This window comes from Capricornis sumatraensis, chromosome X (genome assembly GCF_032405125.1).
Source record: "Capricornis sumatraensis isolate serow.1 chromosome X, serow.2, whole genome shotgun sequence".
In the NCBI taxonomy this organism is placed as follows: Eukaryota; Metazoa; Chordata; class Mammalia; order Artiodactyla; family Bovidae; genus Capricornis; species Capricornis sumatraensis.
In genome coordinates this window covers 47,000,794-47,013,914 of record NC_091092.1, presented here as the reverse complement: position 1 = coordinate 47,013,914, position 13,121 = coordinate 47,000,794, and the positions used below count along the sequence as shown (strand labels likewise).

Genomic DNA, 13,121 nt, shown 5'->3' with positions numbered 1-13,121 from the left:
CCAATATTCTGGGAGTTGGGTCATAGTGGATCCTGCTGTGGTTTATGTTGGAGAGAGTTTTGCCTATGTTTTCCTTTAGGAGTGTTATAGTTTCTGGTATAATGTTTAGGTCTTTAATCCAATTTGAGTTTATTTTTGTGTATGGTGTTAGAATGTGTTCTAGTTTCATCCTTTTATAAGTGGTTCTCCAGGTTTCCCAACACCATTTGTTAGAGAGATTGTCTTTTCTCCATTGTATATTCTTGCCTCCTTTGTCAAAGATAAGGTGTCCATAGGTGCGTGGATTTATCTCTGGGCTTTCTATTTTGTTCCATTGATCTATATTCCTGTCTTTGTGCCAGTACCGTACTGTCTTGATGACTGTGGCTTTGTACTATAGCCTGAAGTCAGTCAGGTTGATTCCTCCAGTTCCATTCTTCTTTCTCAAGATTGCTTTGGCTATTCGAGATTTTTTTGTATTTGCATACAAATTGTGAAATTATTTGTTCTAGTTCTGTGAAAAATACCATTAGTAGCTTGATAGGGATTGCATTGAATCTATAGATTGCTTTGGGTCATATACTCATTTTTATTATATTGATTCTTTGAATCCATGAACATGGTATATTTCTCCATCTATTTGTGTCCTCTTTGACTTCTTTCACCAGTGTTTTATAGTTTTCTATATATAGGTGTTTTGTTTCTTTAGGTAGATATATTCCTAAGTATTTTATTCTTTTCATTGCAATGGTGAATGGAATTGTTTCCTTAATTTCTCTTTCTGTTTTCTTATTGTTAGTGTATAGGAATGCAAGGAATTTCTGTGTGTTAATTTTATATTCTGCAACTTGACTATATTCATTGATTAGCTCTAGTAATTTTGTGGTGGAGCCTTTAGGGTTTTCTATTAGAGGATCATGTCATCTGCAAACAGTGAGAGTTTACTTCTTTTCCAATTTGGATTCCTTTTATTTCTTTTTCTGCTCTGATTGCTGTGGCCAAAACTTCCAAAACTATGTTGAATAGTGGTGAGAGTGGGCACCCCTGTCTTGTTCCTGACTTTAGGGGAAATGCTCTCAATTTTTCGCCATTGAGGATAATGTTTGCTGTGGGTTTGTCATACATAGCTCTTATTATGTTGAGATATGTTCCTTCTATTCCTGCTTTCTGGAGGGTTTTATCATAAATGGATGTTAAATTTTGTCAAAGGCTTTCTCTGCATCTATTGAGATAATCATATGGTTTTTAATCTTTCAGTGTGTTAATGTGGTGTATTACATTGATTGACTTGTGGATATTGAAGAAACCTTGCATCCCTGGGATAAAGCCCACTTGGTCATGATGTATGATCTTTTTAATATGTTGTTGGATTCTGTTTGCTAGAATTTTCTTAAGGATTTTTGCATCTATGTTCATCAGTGATATGTGATATTGGCCTGTAGTTTCCTTATTTTGTGGCATCTTTGTCAGGTTTTGGTATTAGGGTGATGGTGGCCTCATAGAATGAGTTTGGAAGTTTACCTTCCTCTGCAATTTTCTGGAAGAGTTTGAGTAGGATAGGTGTTAGCTCTTTTCTAAATTTTTGGTAGAATTCAGCTGTGAAGCCATCTGGTCCTGGGCTTTTGTTTGCTGGAAGATTTCTGATTAGAGTTTCAATTTCCATGCTTTTGATGGGTCTGTTAAGATTTTCTATTTCTTCCTGGTTCAGTTTTGGAAAGTTGTACTTTTCTAAGAATTTTTCCATTTCTTCCAGGTTGTCCATTTTATTGGCATATAGTTGCTCATAGTAGTTTCTTATGATCTTTGTATTTCTGTGTTGTCTGTTGTGATTTCTCCATTTTCATTTCTAACTTTGTTGATTTGATTCTTCTCTCTTTGTTTCTTGATGAGTCTGGCTAATGGTTTGTCAATTTTATTTATCTTCTCAAAGAACCAGCTTTTGGCTTTGTTGATTTTTGCTATGGTCTCTTTTGTTTCTTTTGCATTTATTTCTGCCCTAATTTTTGTGATTTCTTTCCTTCTACAAACCTGGGGGTTCTTCATTTGTTCCTTTTCTAGTTGCTTTAGGTTTAGAGTTAGGTTATTTATTTGACTTTTTTCTTGTTTCTTTAGGTAAGCCTGTATTGCTATGAACCTTCCCCTTTAGCACTGCTTTTACAGTGTCCCATAGGTTTTGGGTTGTTGTGTTTTCATTTTCATTCATTTCTATGCATATTTTGATTTCTTTTTTGATTTCTTCTATGATTTGTTGGTTATTCAGCCACGTGTTGTTCACCCTCCATATGTTGGAATTTTTAATAGTTTTTCTCCTTTAATTGACATCTAATCTTACTGCATTGTGGTCAGAAAAGATGCTTGGAATGATTTCAATTTTTTTGAATTTGCCAAGGCTAGATTTATGGCCCAGGATGTGATCTATCCTAGAGAAGGTTCCATGTGCACTTGAGAAAAAGGTGAAATTCATTGTTTTGGGGTGAAATGTCCTATAGATATCAATTAGGTCTAACTGGTCTATTTTATCATTTAAAGTTTGTGTTTCCTTGTTAATTTTCTGTTTAGTTGATCTATCTATAGGTGTGAGTGTTGTGTTAGTGTTAATTTCCTCTTTCATACTTGTTAGCATTTGCCTTATATATTGTGGTGTTCCTATTTTGGGTGCATATGTTTTTATAATTGTTCTGTCTTCTTCTTAAACTGATCCTTTGATCACTATGTGGTTTCCTTCTTTGTCTCTTTTCACAGCCTTTGTTTTAAAGTCTATTTTATCTGATCTGAGTATTGCTACTCCTGCTTTCTTTTGGTCTCTATTTGCATGGAATATCTTTTTCTAACCCTTCAGTTTCAGTCTGTATGTGTACCCTGTTTTGAGGTGAGTCTCTTGTAGACAACATATATAGGGGTCTTGTTTTTGTATCCATTCAGCCAGTCTTTGTCTTTTGGTTGGGACATTCAACCCGTTTATATTTAAGGTAATTATTGATAAGTATGATCCCGTTGCCATTTACTTTGTTGTTTTGGGTTCAAGTTTATACACCCTTTCTGTGTTTCCTGCCTAGAGAAAATCCTTTAGCATTTGTTGGAGAGCTGGTTTGGTGGTGCTGAATTCTCTCAGCTTTTGCTTATCTGTAAAGCTTTTGATTTCTCCTTCATATTTGAATGAGATTCTTGCTGGTTACAGGAATCTGGGTTGTAGGTTTTTCTCTTTCATCACCTTAAGTATGTCCTACCATTCTTTTCTGGCCTGAAGATTTTCTATTGAAAGATCAGCTGTTATCCTTATGGGAATCCCCTTGTGTGTTATTTGTTGTTTTTCCCTTGCTGCTTTTAATATTTGTTCTTTGTGTTTAATCTTTGTTAATTTAATTAATATGTGTCTTGGGGTGTTTTGCCTTGGGTTTATCCTGTTTGGGACTCTCTGGGTTTCTTGGAATTGAGTGATTATTTCCTTCCCCAATTTAGGGAAGTTTTCAACTATTATCTCCTCAAGTATGTTCTCATGGTCTTTCTTTTTGTCTTCTTCTGGGACTTCTATGATTTGAATGTTGGGGCATTTAACATTGTCCCAGACGTCTCTGAGATTGTCCTCATTTCTTTTAATTCGTTTTTCTTTTTTCTTCTCTGTTTCATTTATTTCTACCATTCTATCTTCTACCTCACTCATCCTATCTTCTACCTCCATTATTCTACTGTTGGTTCCCTCCAGAGTGTTTTTGATCTCATTTATTGCATTATTCATTATATATTGACTCATTTTTATTTCTTCTAGGTCCTTGTTAAACGTTTCTTGCATCTTCTCAATCCTTGTCTCCAGGCTATTTATCTGTAACTCCATTTTGTTTTCAAGATCTTGGATCATTTTCACTATCATTATTTGGAGTTCTTTATCAGGTAGATTCTCTATCTGTTCCTCTTCTGTTTGGTTTGATGGATATTTATCCTGTTCCTTTGCCTGCTGAGTATTTCTCTGTCTTTTCCTCTTGTTTATATTGCTGTGTTTGGGGTGGCCTTTCTGTATTCTGGCAGTTTGTGGTTCCTCTTTATTGTGGAGTTTCCTCACTGTGAGTGGGGTTGTACGGGTGGCTTGTTAAGGTTTCCTGGTTAGGGAAGCTTGTGTCGGTGTTCTGGTGGGTGGAGCTGGATTTCTTCTCTCTGGAGTGCAATGAAGTGTCCAGTAATGAGTTTTGAGATATCAGTGGGTTTGGAGTGACTTTGCGCAGGTTGTATATTGAAGCTCAGGGCTGTGTTCCTGTGTTGCTGGAGAATTTGCATGGTATGTCTTGCTCTGGAACTTGTTGGCCCTTGGATGCTGCTTGGTTTCAGTGTTGGTATGGAGGCATTTGATGAGCTCCTGTCGATTAATGTTCCCTGGAGTCAGGAGTTCTCTGGTGTTCTCAGGATTTGGACTTAAGCCTCCTGCTCTGGTTTTCAGTCTTATTCTTACAGTAGCCTCAAGAGTTCTCCATCTATACAGCACTGATGATAAAACATCTAGATTAATAATGAAAAGTTTCTCCACAATGAGGGACACCTGGAGAGGTACACAGAGTTACATGGAGAAGAGAAGAGGAAAGAGGGAAATAGAGATGACCAGGAGGAGAAGAGAGGGAATCAAAAGGGGCGAGAGCAAACTAAGTAGTAATCACTTCTCTATGTGCTGTCCACAGTCTGGACCCCTCAGAGATGTTCACAGAGTTATACGGAGAAGAGAAGAGGGAGGAAGGAGACAGAGGTAGCCAGGAGAATAAAAGGGAGAATCAAAAGGAGAAAGACCTATCTAGCCAGTGTTCAGTTCCCTAAGTGTTCTCCACTGCTTGGAACACACAAAGAGATTCACAGAGTTAGGTAGAGAAGAGAAAGGGGAAGGAGAAATTAGAGGCAACCTGGTTGAGAAAAAGGAGAGTTAAAAGGGGGAGAGAGCAATCAAGCCAGTAATCTCAGTCCCAAGTAAAAATGGGTACTGAAGACTGGGTTCTTAAAGGTACAAAAATGATAACAAATACCAAAAAGGAAAGATTACAAATCTAGAGTAGAGGTTATAATCTCAAAAATACAATATTAAAAAAAAAAAACAAATTCACAAACATTTTAAAATATATATAAGAAGTTTGCTTCCCTGGTGGCACAGACGGTAAAGTGTCTGCCTGCAGTGCTGGAGACCCGGGTTCGATCCCTGGGTTGGGAAGATCCCCTGGAGAAGGAAATCGCAACCCACTCCAGTGGGTTTGTCTGAAAAATTCCATGGACTGAGGAGCTTGGTAGGCTACAGTCCTTGGGGGTCACAAAAAGTCTGACACGACTGAGCGACTTCACTTCACTTTGCTTTAAAAATAGGGTCTTTTTTTGCGAAGTAATAGTAGGTTATAAAAATGAAAATTAAAGGAGTAATAGAGGACGTTAAAGTAAAAAAATAATTTTTTAATTTTTTTTTCCTTTACAGTATTGTATTGGTTTTGCCATACATCAAAAATGAATCTGGCATGAGTGTACACGTGTTCCCAATCCTGAAACCCCTCCCCCTACCTCCCCATACCATCTCTCTGGGTCATCCCAGTGCACCAGCCCCAAGAAAATTATAATAATAAAAATATATCTAGGACTTTCTCTGGTGGTGGTGTGGACAGTGTGGGGTCAGTACATTTTCTGATAGTTCCTTGATCTGGGTTATACTCTCAAGATGTATAGACCCTCCCTATGTAGTCATTGCTAACTGCAGGGTTTTAATGTATTGCATCTCTCACTTCCAAAGTGGTTCCCTGTTTATTTTAGCTTCTTCTGTTTGCTGGTCTTTTCAGTGTCTAATTTCCACCCAGACACAAGGGGGCAGTGGTGGTCACTTTTTTAGGCTCACTTGTTCAGTCGTGCTGTGAGGAGGGAGGAACACTGCAAACAAATATCACTGGAGTGTGTGGGGAGTGCTCACAGTGTTTCAGCAGCACTGGGTTAGCCCCCACTCACAGCGTGTGGGCTTTCCCAGTCTACACTTCTCAGGCTTTAGGTTACTCTGCCGGGAACTCTCTGACATGGGCCCTGGGTTGCATGTACTTCCCACGTCTAAGCTGCTCAGGTTCAGGTTCTTGGGTACTCCACAAAGGTACAAACTTGGTTGGGCCTGCGTTCTGTGCCCTTCCCAGGTCCGAGCAGCTTAGGTGACCAGGTGCTTGCCGAGTGCAGTCACCCCCAGTTGGAGGGTGTATTCCCTCCCCTGTCCCTCCACTCAGTTTTCTGGGTGTATAATGGGTGTGCCTTCTCAGGTGTGCCGTGTGTCTCTTCTGGGGAGCTGATCTCTGGCTGCGACCCTCCTGGTGGATGTCAATCGTCCAGAATCCCAAGAAGTCTTGGTTAGCAACAAAGCTTGCTTGCAGTTTGGTAGAGGATGCCTCTCCCAGGCCACAATTGCCCCCTTCCAGCTCTGGCTGCCCTCATCTGCCTGTCTCCGGCAAGGGGATAGGCTGGTCTGCAGCTGGCTAGCTGTGCTCAGTCCTTTGTTCTGTGAGTGGGCCTGGCAGTGTCTTAGGTTGGGGCTTTTCGTGGGATAGCTATCCCACAGTGTGGATTGCTATCTCAAATTAGTTCCCTCAGATTGCCCTCAGGGCATTCAGGCCCAGTCCTTACCCTAAGCAGTGCAGCCCGTGCCTCCCTGTCCAGCCCCTGCTTGCTAGTGGCAGATGTGAGCGTCTGGGCTGCTTCTCTGCTGGGAGTTGCTGTTAGCCATATAATCTGTGGGTTTTGATTACTTATTTATTTATCTTTCCTCCCAGTTATGTTGCCCTCTGAGATTCCAAGACTCGCCATAGACCCGCCGGTGAGAGTGTTTCCTGGTGTTTGGAAACTTCTCTCTTTTTTAAGATTCCCTTCCCGGGACGGATCTCCATCCCTACCTCTTTTGTCTCTCTTTTTATCTTTTATATTTTGTCCTACCTCCTTTCGAAGACAATGGGCTGCCTTTCTGGGTGCCTGATGTCCTCTGCCAGCATTCAGAAGTTGTTTTGTGAAATTTGCTCAGCGTTCAAATTTTTTTTTTTATGAATTTGTGTTGGAGAAAATGGTCTCCCCATCCTATTCCTCTGCCATCTTAGGACTGCCCCTTAAACAAGCATTTAAAATTACTTCTTATACAACCATCTTTTTTTAAAACCCCACCTTAATCTCCAACTTTCAGAGGAGGAAGAGGAAGGCATTCTTGGAGGAGGCGGAAAGATGTTCTTGAACATAAATTGAGTTATTCCTTGGGTTTGCCCTTTTCCAGTTTCCAAATTTTGTAGATGTTTTCCCCTCTCTCAGCTTTTAACTTTAGGTTTTGCCTTGTAAAAGTGTTTCCATCATGTTAGTTGTATTTCATGAGTGAGAAGAGCCAAATACATGTATCAGTTCACCATTTTTAACCATAAATTGATAATTGAACTAGATATATTGAATTTTACCCATATATAGAGGAGGGTCCTGAACCTTATGTAGGTATATCCTCTCCCATTCCCTTTGTGTTCTGCACTTCCTATATGCACATTTCATCCTAAATAGCTTCATTTTGCCCTAAATATGGACTCTACAATGTTCCCAGGACCCAAAGTCATGTCTTCTATATTTATAGTGGCAGCAAGCCAGTAATCAGATGAAATATAGCACTAGTTGATAAGGGCTATATTTTTCTTGTGACATTTAGGAAACTCTTCTCATACCCAGTCTGATTTATATTCAGTGTAACCTATTTCTTTTCTGGGTCTTGTCCTGTGGAACTGAGCCTTTTGTTAGTTTTCTTGGATACTCTAAAGAACTTTCTGGTCATGTTAACATAGGATCATTCATTGCTCTCTGACTTTTTAAGCATTCCACATGATTGTGAATTTATACATAATTTTTTTTGTCTTTGAAATTTGGGGATTTTTTCTCTCTCCAATCCTTGAAATAATGTTCACTGTAGTTTTCCAGATATACTGCCTCTTAAAATTTCCATACCATATAGGACAGCAATCTTTCTGGTAAATTTTCCTTGAGATGTAAGAAACATCCATGTATTGGGTCTAATCAGTGAACATTTGGCATTTTCATAGGCAAATGTCTTAATTTAAACTTATTAATAATTCTGTTTTAATGACAGGAATGTCAAAGAAAATTAAAACACAGACTTGGTCTAGATTCCTATTTACTGAAACCAGTGCAACGTATCACTAAATACCAGTTACTATTGAAGGTAATTACATGAAGCATTTCTTTCTTTCTTTACTTACTTTTTTGGGTCAGATGTAGCAAAACCATTAAAAAGGAAGCACTAGAAATAGGTAGGCTCCCTGACTGGGAGGGCTAGATATAGCAGTAGAATCTATGCTTTTAGCTGTTTAAGTGTCCATACAAGTTACATTGATATATGGACAAGATTGACTGCAGAACGTTTACTGTTGTTAAGTGGAACTAAACAATACTTCTTACAGTTTTGAGACTGTATTTCCTATGAGCCTTCTCAGTGAAAAATAAAGATAGCATATCCCTGAGTAATGTGAAAGGATTCCTAAAATGTCATGTTAGATATAAATATAACATTGTTTTAAAATGTCTTTTCACAATATTCTATGGTGTAAACATGGTGAATAAAATTAATTGCTCTACATGGAGGACCAAAAAGATGTGTAATTGTTTTAAAAACGAATCTCTAGTGTATCCTAATAGCTATTGTTTGCCAGCCCCAGAAGTATTGAATGTTCTTTACTTTCTACTGTTTAGTCACTATTCCATTTCTTCCCCAGTTTTGACATTGTTATTAAATATAATATTAATGTGACAAATAGCATGTGAAAGAAATTACTCAAAAAAGTGCCATTATCTTTGGATTCCTCCTTGAAAGCATGTTAGCGAAAAATATATTCATTTTCTCCAGCTATTAATATCTGCCTAATATTAAGTTTAACTCTTGACTTCTAATTACAGGAGCTATTAAAATATAGCAAAGACTGTGTCGGATCTGTAGAATTAAAGGAGGCACTTGACACAATGCTGGATTTACTGAAGTCAGTTAATGACTTAATGCATCAGACTGCAATAAATGGCTATATCGTAAGTAGATCTTCATGATTGTTGCAGTTTTACAGGGTAAACATGTTAACATCTCTTCCTCTCCTGGAACAACTGAGAAATAAGACGTAAGAGGCAGACAAATGAAGGATCTAAATGTCAGCATTATTACTTATGATGCTAAGTGGAAAATTGGCTTCAGATCAGCAGCCAGATGGATTTATGATATTCCCCTTGTCCCTAACAAGGCCTACCCCCAAGTGCAGACCTTGGGAGATCCCACGTGATGGGATGTTTGGGTCTATTCTAAGGAGACATATGGTCTCAGAAGTGCTCTTTGCCCAGGTCCAAGATAGAGAGATGGAAGAAAGAGATCAAATCTTTAGGAGTTAGCTCCACCCCGTGGGAAAACTTGGACTAGAAGAGCTCACTCACCAGGCAGGACTGAGGAAGCCATGTGGAGAGTTGGCCCAGCTGAAATACCTCCACATGGAGACATGAAGCCGGGGAAAAGGAGATTTCTTCTATCTCCCAGTCCCACAGTCATTTTGTAACTGGCTGACACATGGCATGTTTTCATGTGAAAAGTTATGATGAATGAAACTTTTAAAACTATAAATTATGCTTCAGGGTTTTAGTAGCTCAAGCTAAACACTGTAATGATGCTGTCAGAGATCTGAATGCCCTTCTGCCCTGTACTAATGAGCTGAGGTTTTCTGTTCCAGGGAAACTTAAATGAGCTGGGTAAGATGATAATGCAGGGTGCGTTCAGTGTTTGGATTGGACACAAGAAAGGTACTACAAAGATGAAGGATTTTGCTAGATTCAAACCAATGCAGCGGCACCTTTTCCTGTACGAAAAAGCCATCATATTTTGTAAAAGGCGTGTTGAAAGTGGAGAAGGTGGTGATCGATACCCATCATACAGTTTTAAGCACTGTTTGAAAGTAAGACCTTTTGAATTGTATAATGTAATAGTTTCTCCTGTATGCATATATTGTATTCATATTTGTGTACTATTTTAGTTCAGATGACTGGGTTTTATACTTTAGTCACACACATTTGTATATTTTTTTCTAAACAAAATCTTTTGTTTTAAACTGAAATATAATTAGCCTATAACATATTTGTTTCAGGTATATAGTGTAATGAGTCAATATTTGTACATATTGTGAAATGATTGCCACAAATAACATCCATCACCACACAGTTAAAAACATTTTTTTCTTGTGATGACTTTTAAGATCTACTCTCTTAGCAAGTTTCAAATATGAAGTACAGTATTATTAATCATGGTCACCATAGTTACCATGCTATACATTACATCCCTGGGGTTTATTTAATTTACAACTGGAAGTTTGTACCCTTTGACCCCCTTCTCTACTCATTTCTCAAGCTCTCACCCATGAAAACTTAAGTAGGAGTCATATAGAGATGTCAGGTGAAGCAGAACTTGTCTGCCTGAAGTGAGAGCCAGAAAGGACAGAATGTAGTCTTCTCTTCCTCGCTCACTTCAGTCCCAGGCATTCCTCAAGGGGGCGCCCTAGTGTCCTGTCTGGTGCAGTTTGAAATTACAGGAAGAGACCCAGGCTCCCCCATTTGCCCTGTCTTACCAATGACACCAGGTGGAGTTCTTGGTCCTTGGTAGCAAGGACTTTTTATCATACAGGAGAGTCAAAGAGGAAAGAGTTTTTTCCTTTTTTTATCAGTGTAATTAAAAAATGGATCACCATTTTTTGTTGTTTTTGTTTTTCTTGGCCTCGCCACTCAGCTTAGTTCCCCAACCAGGGATTGAATCTGTGCCCCCCTTGCACTGGAAGCACAGAGTCTTAACCACTGGACTACCAGATCACTTTTATGTCTAGCATATTCCCATCATATCCGTCCTCCATCCCCTCTATTCCTGGGTGTTCCAAAGCCACCTATTGCTGAATCTTGCCCACACCTGTCCTGTCTGATCCTTAGAAATTGCTTTCTTCTCTCCCATAACCCAAACCACCATTCTGTCCTACAGTTAGTTTGGTATTCAAATGAGAGCAGTATTATGTGAGGAAGTTACTGGCAATTCAGTGACATTCCCAGATGGTTTTGACATTTGAGAAGAGGAACTTCCAATCCACAGGAGTCTATAATTGGCAAATTTGATTTTTTTCACACCTAATTAATTTTATCTTTCAAGCTCTACATTGTAAAAGCAATATAGCATTTGTTAAAGAAAATTTGGGGACTTCCATGATGGTGCAGTGGTTAAGACTCTGAGCTCCCACTGGGAGGGGCAGAGGTTAGATCCCTGGTCAAGGAAGATACTGCATGCTGTGCAGCGTGACCAAAAAAAAGAAAAGAAAAGAAAATTTGGAAAATGGAGAAAATTATTACCCTCAACTTCCCAGCCACTATCATTTTGGTTATTTCTCATGAGCCTGTTGTTTCTTGGTTGTTAGCAAGTTGAGAATTGATGAGATATCCAGTAGTGGTAATAAACAGGATGGGCCATATGTCCTGAGGGCTTTGTGTCAGGAGGCCCCCTGAGAAGCAGGCCCTGCTTTTGATTCTTCCCAGATGCCAACAACCCTATGCTGTTCCTGATGGGATTCCTAACCACAGTTAGGTCTCTGACCTTTTTCTATGGTCTACTTTCCCTGCTGAACCCACAGCAATGGCTCTTCAAAACTCTCACTGTTTTTATAACAAATGCCCTGTTGCTCTTTTGATATTAGCCACCCATCTCCAAGCCCCTAAATCTCCAAGGGTCTTTCATGTCTCTAATAAACTTTGGTTGAGAATCAGGAGTTTGTAATCGACATCAAATAGGGTTCAGGTTTCCTGCTATCTGTATATCTATTCCCAGGGAACATACTTTATCTTCATAGACTAGTTGGACCCAAATCCATTTGATTCACTTTTTATTTGTAGAGTGACCTAGTTACTACCTAATGGACTATTTCTGGCTTGTATTGATTTTTCTTTTTTTTTACTTTTTTTCTCTCTCTTTTTTACTTTTAATTTATCACAAATTGGGCACACTAACAAAGTAGTTTAGTATTTCTAAAGTACATCAGAGTGAGGATGGATTGGTATGTGGTAACCAATTCATGAGAATGCAAACAACAGTGGTTACCATGGAAACAGAGGGTGGGATAGATGCAAGAAACATTTCCATGGTAGGTAAACAGGCAGGCTTGTTGACTTACTAGATACAGAAAATAAATAATACCTGACATTGGAAGGAAAAAATCAGCCTGTTTTTTCTTTGATTCCACAGTAATGCCTAGTGTCCTTAATAAAAGACATTAGTCACTGATGCCTGCAAGGATTGAGACCAGTATTATTAGGAAAATGGTGATGTTGCTCACAGAGAAAGATCGAAATTAAGCTATTTCTTATAAGCCTCACTATGCTTACTTCCTCTTGCTTACATGAGATTCTGGAATTAAATAATTGCTGGTAGGACTAGTCGGTATGTTACTTAAGAGTTTGGATTCCTGGTTTCAGAATCTTCTCCTTGGTAGAGGATCAATGTGGAAGCACTTTCAAGGAACTGTTGCCTTGACTTCATCATATCAAGCTGGAATTTCATGGCCTGACAGCTATATGATGACTGTGTGCTATATTTTAAGTTGACAGCTCCTGTGCAAAGAAAAGGCCCTAAAGTCACAGTTAGTCAAATGGAGACATTTGAGTTCTTCAGATTCCTCAGTTCATGCGTTTATTATTTTCATCTGTGTTTTTAAGTTTAACAAATATATGCATCATGCTATTTTGCTAGGAGCTGTTTAAATGTTATCAATGTTAATTCATTTAATCTACATAGCAACTTTACATGAAGTAGGAATTATTATCAACCCCATTTGAGGATAGGCAAGCCAAGTTCCAGAGAAGTGAATAATTCATCCAAGGGCATAGATTCACACCCAGGCAGATGGCCTCAAACTCCATGATCATAACCCCTGTGCCATGCTGGCAGGTCTTGTTCTTGCTTGTTTATTTCATTCCTTCATTCTTTTTTATCTCTATCCTCTGCACTTAATCTCCTCTCTATCCCTGTAGCAACCATTCTAATTTATTTGATGTACATCCTTCAGTTTGTGTGTTCTTTTTAAATACATACTAATGTTCTGTGCTCATTTAGTTTTTTAAAT

The 13,121-nt window shown here is 38.7% G+C and overlaps 1 protein-coding gene across 2 annotated transcripts in view; it reads left to right on the top strand.

Moving 5' to 3' along the window:
- The window catches only part of MCF2 (MCF.2 cell line derived transforming sequence), a 77,704-nt gene that overhangs the window by 51,698 nt on the left and 12,885 nt on the right, over positions 1–13,121 (top strand). For both annotated transcript variants that reach the window (XM_068962350.1, XM_068962349.1), the window contains 3 exons: positions 8,075–8,167; positions 8,899–9,024; positions 9,708–9,929. In XM_068962350.1, coding sequence (XP_068818451.1) covers positions 8,075–8,167; positions 8,899–9,024; positions 9,708–9,929 — 441 coding nt within the window. The remainder of the gene's footprint in view (positions 1–8,074; positions 8,168–8,898; positions 9,025–9,707; positions 9,930–13,121) is intronic.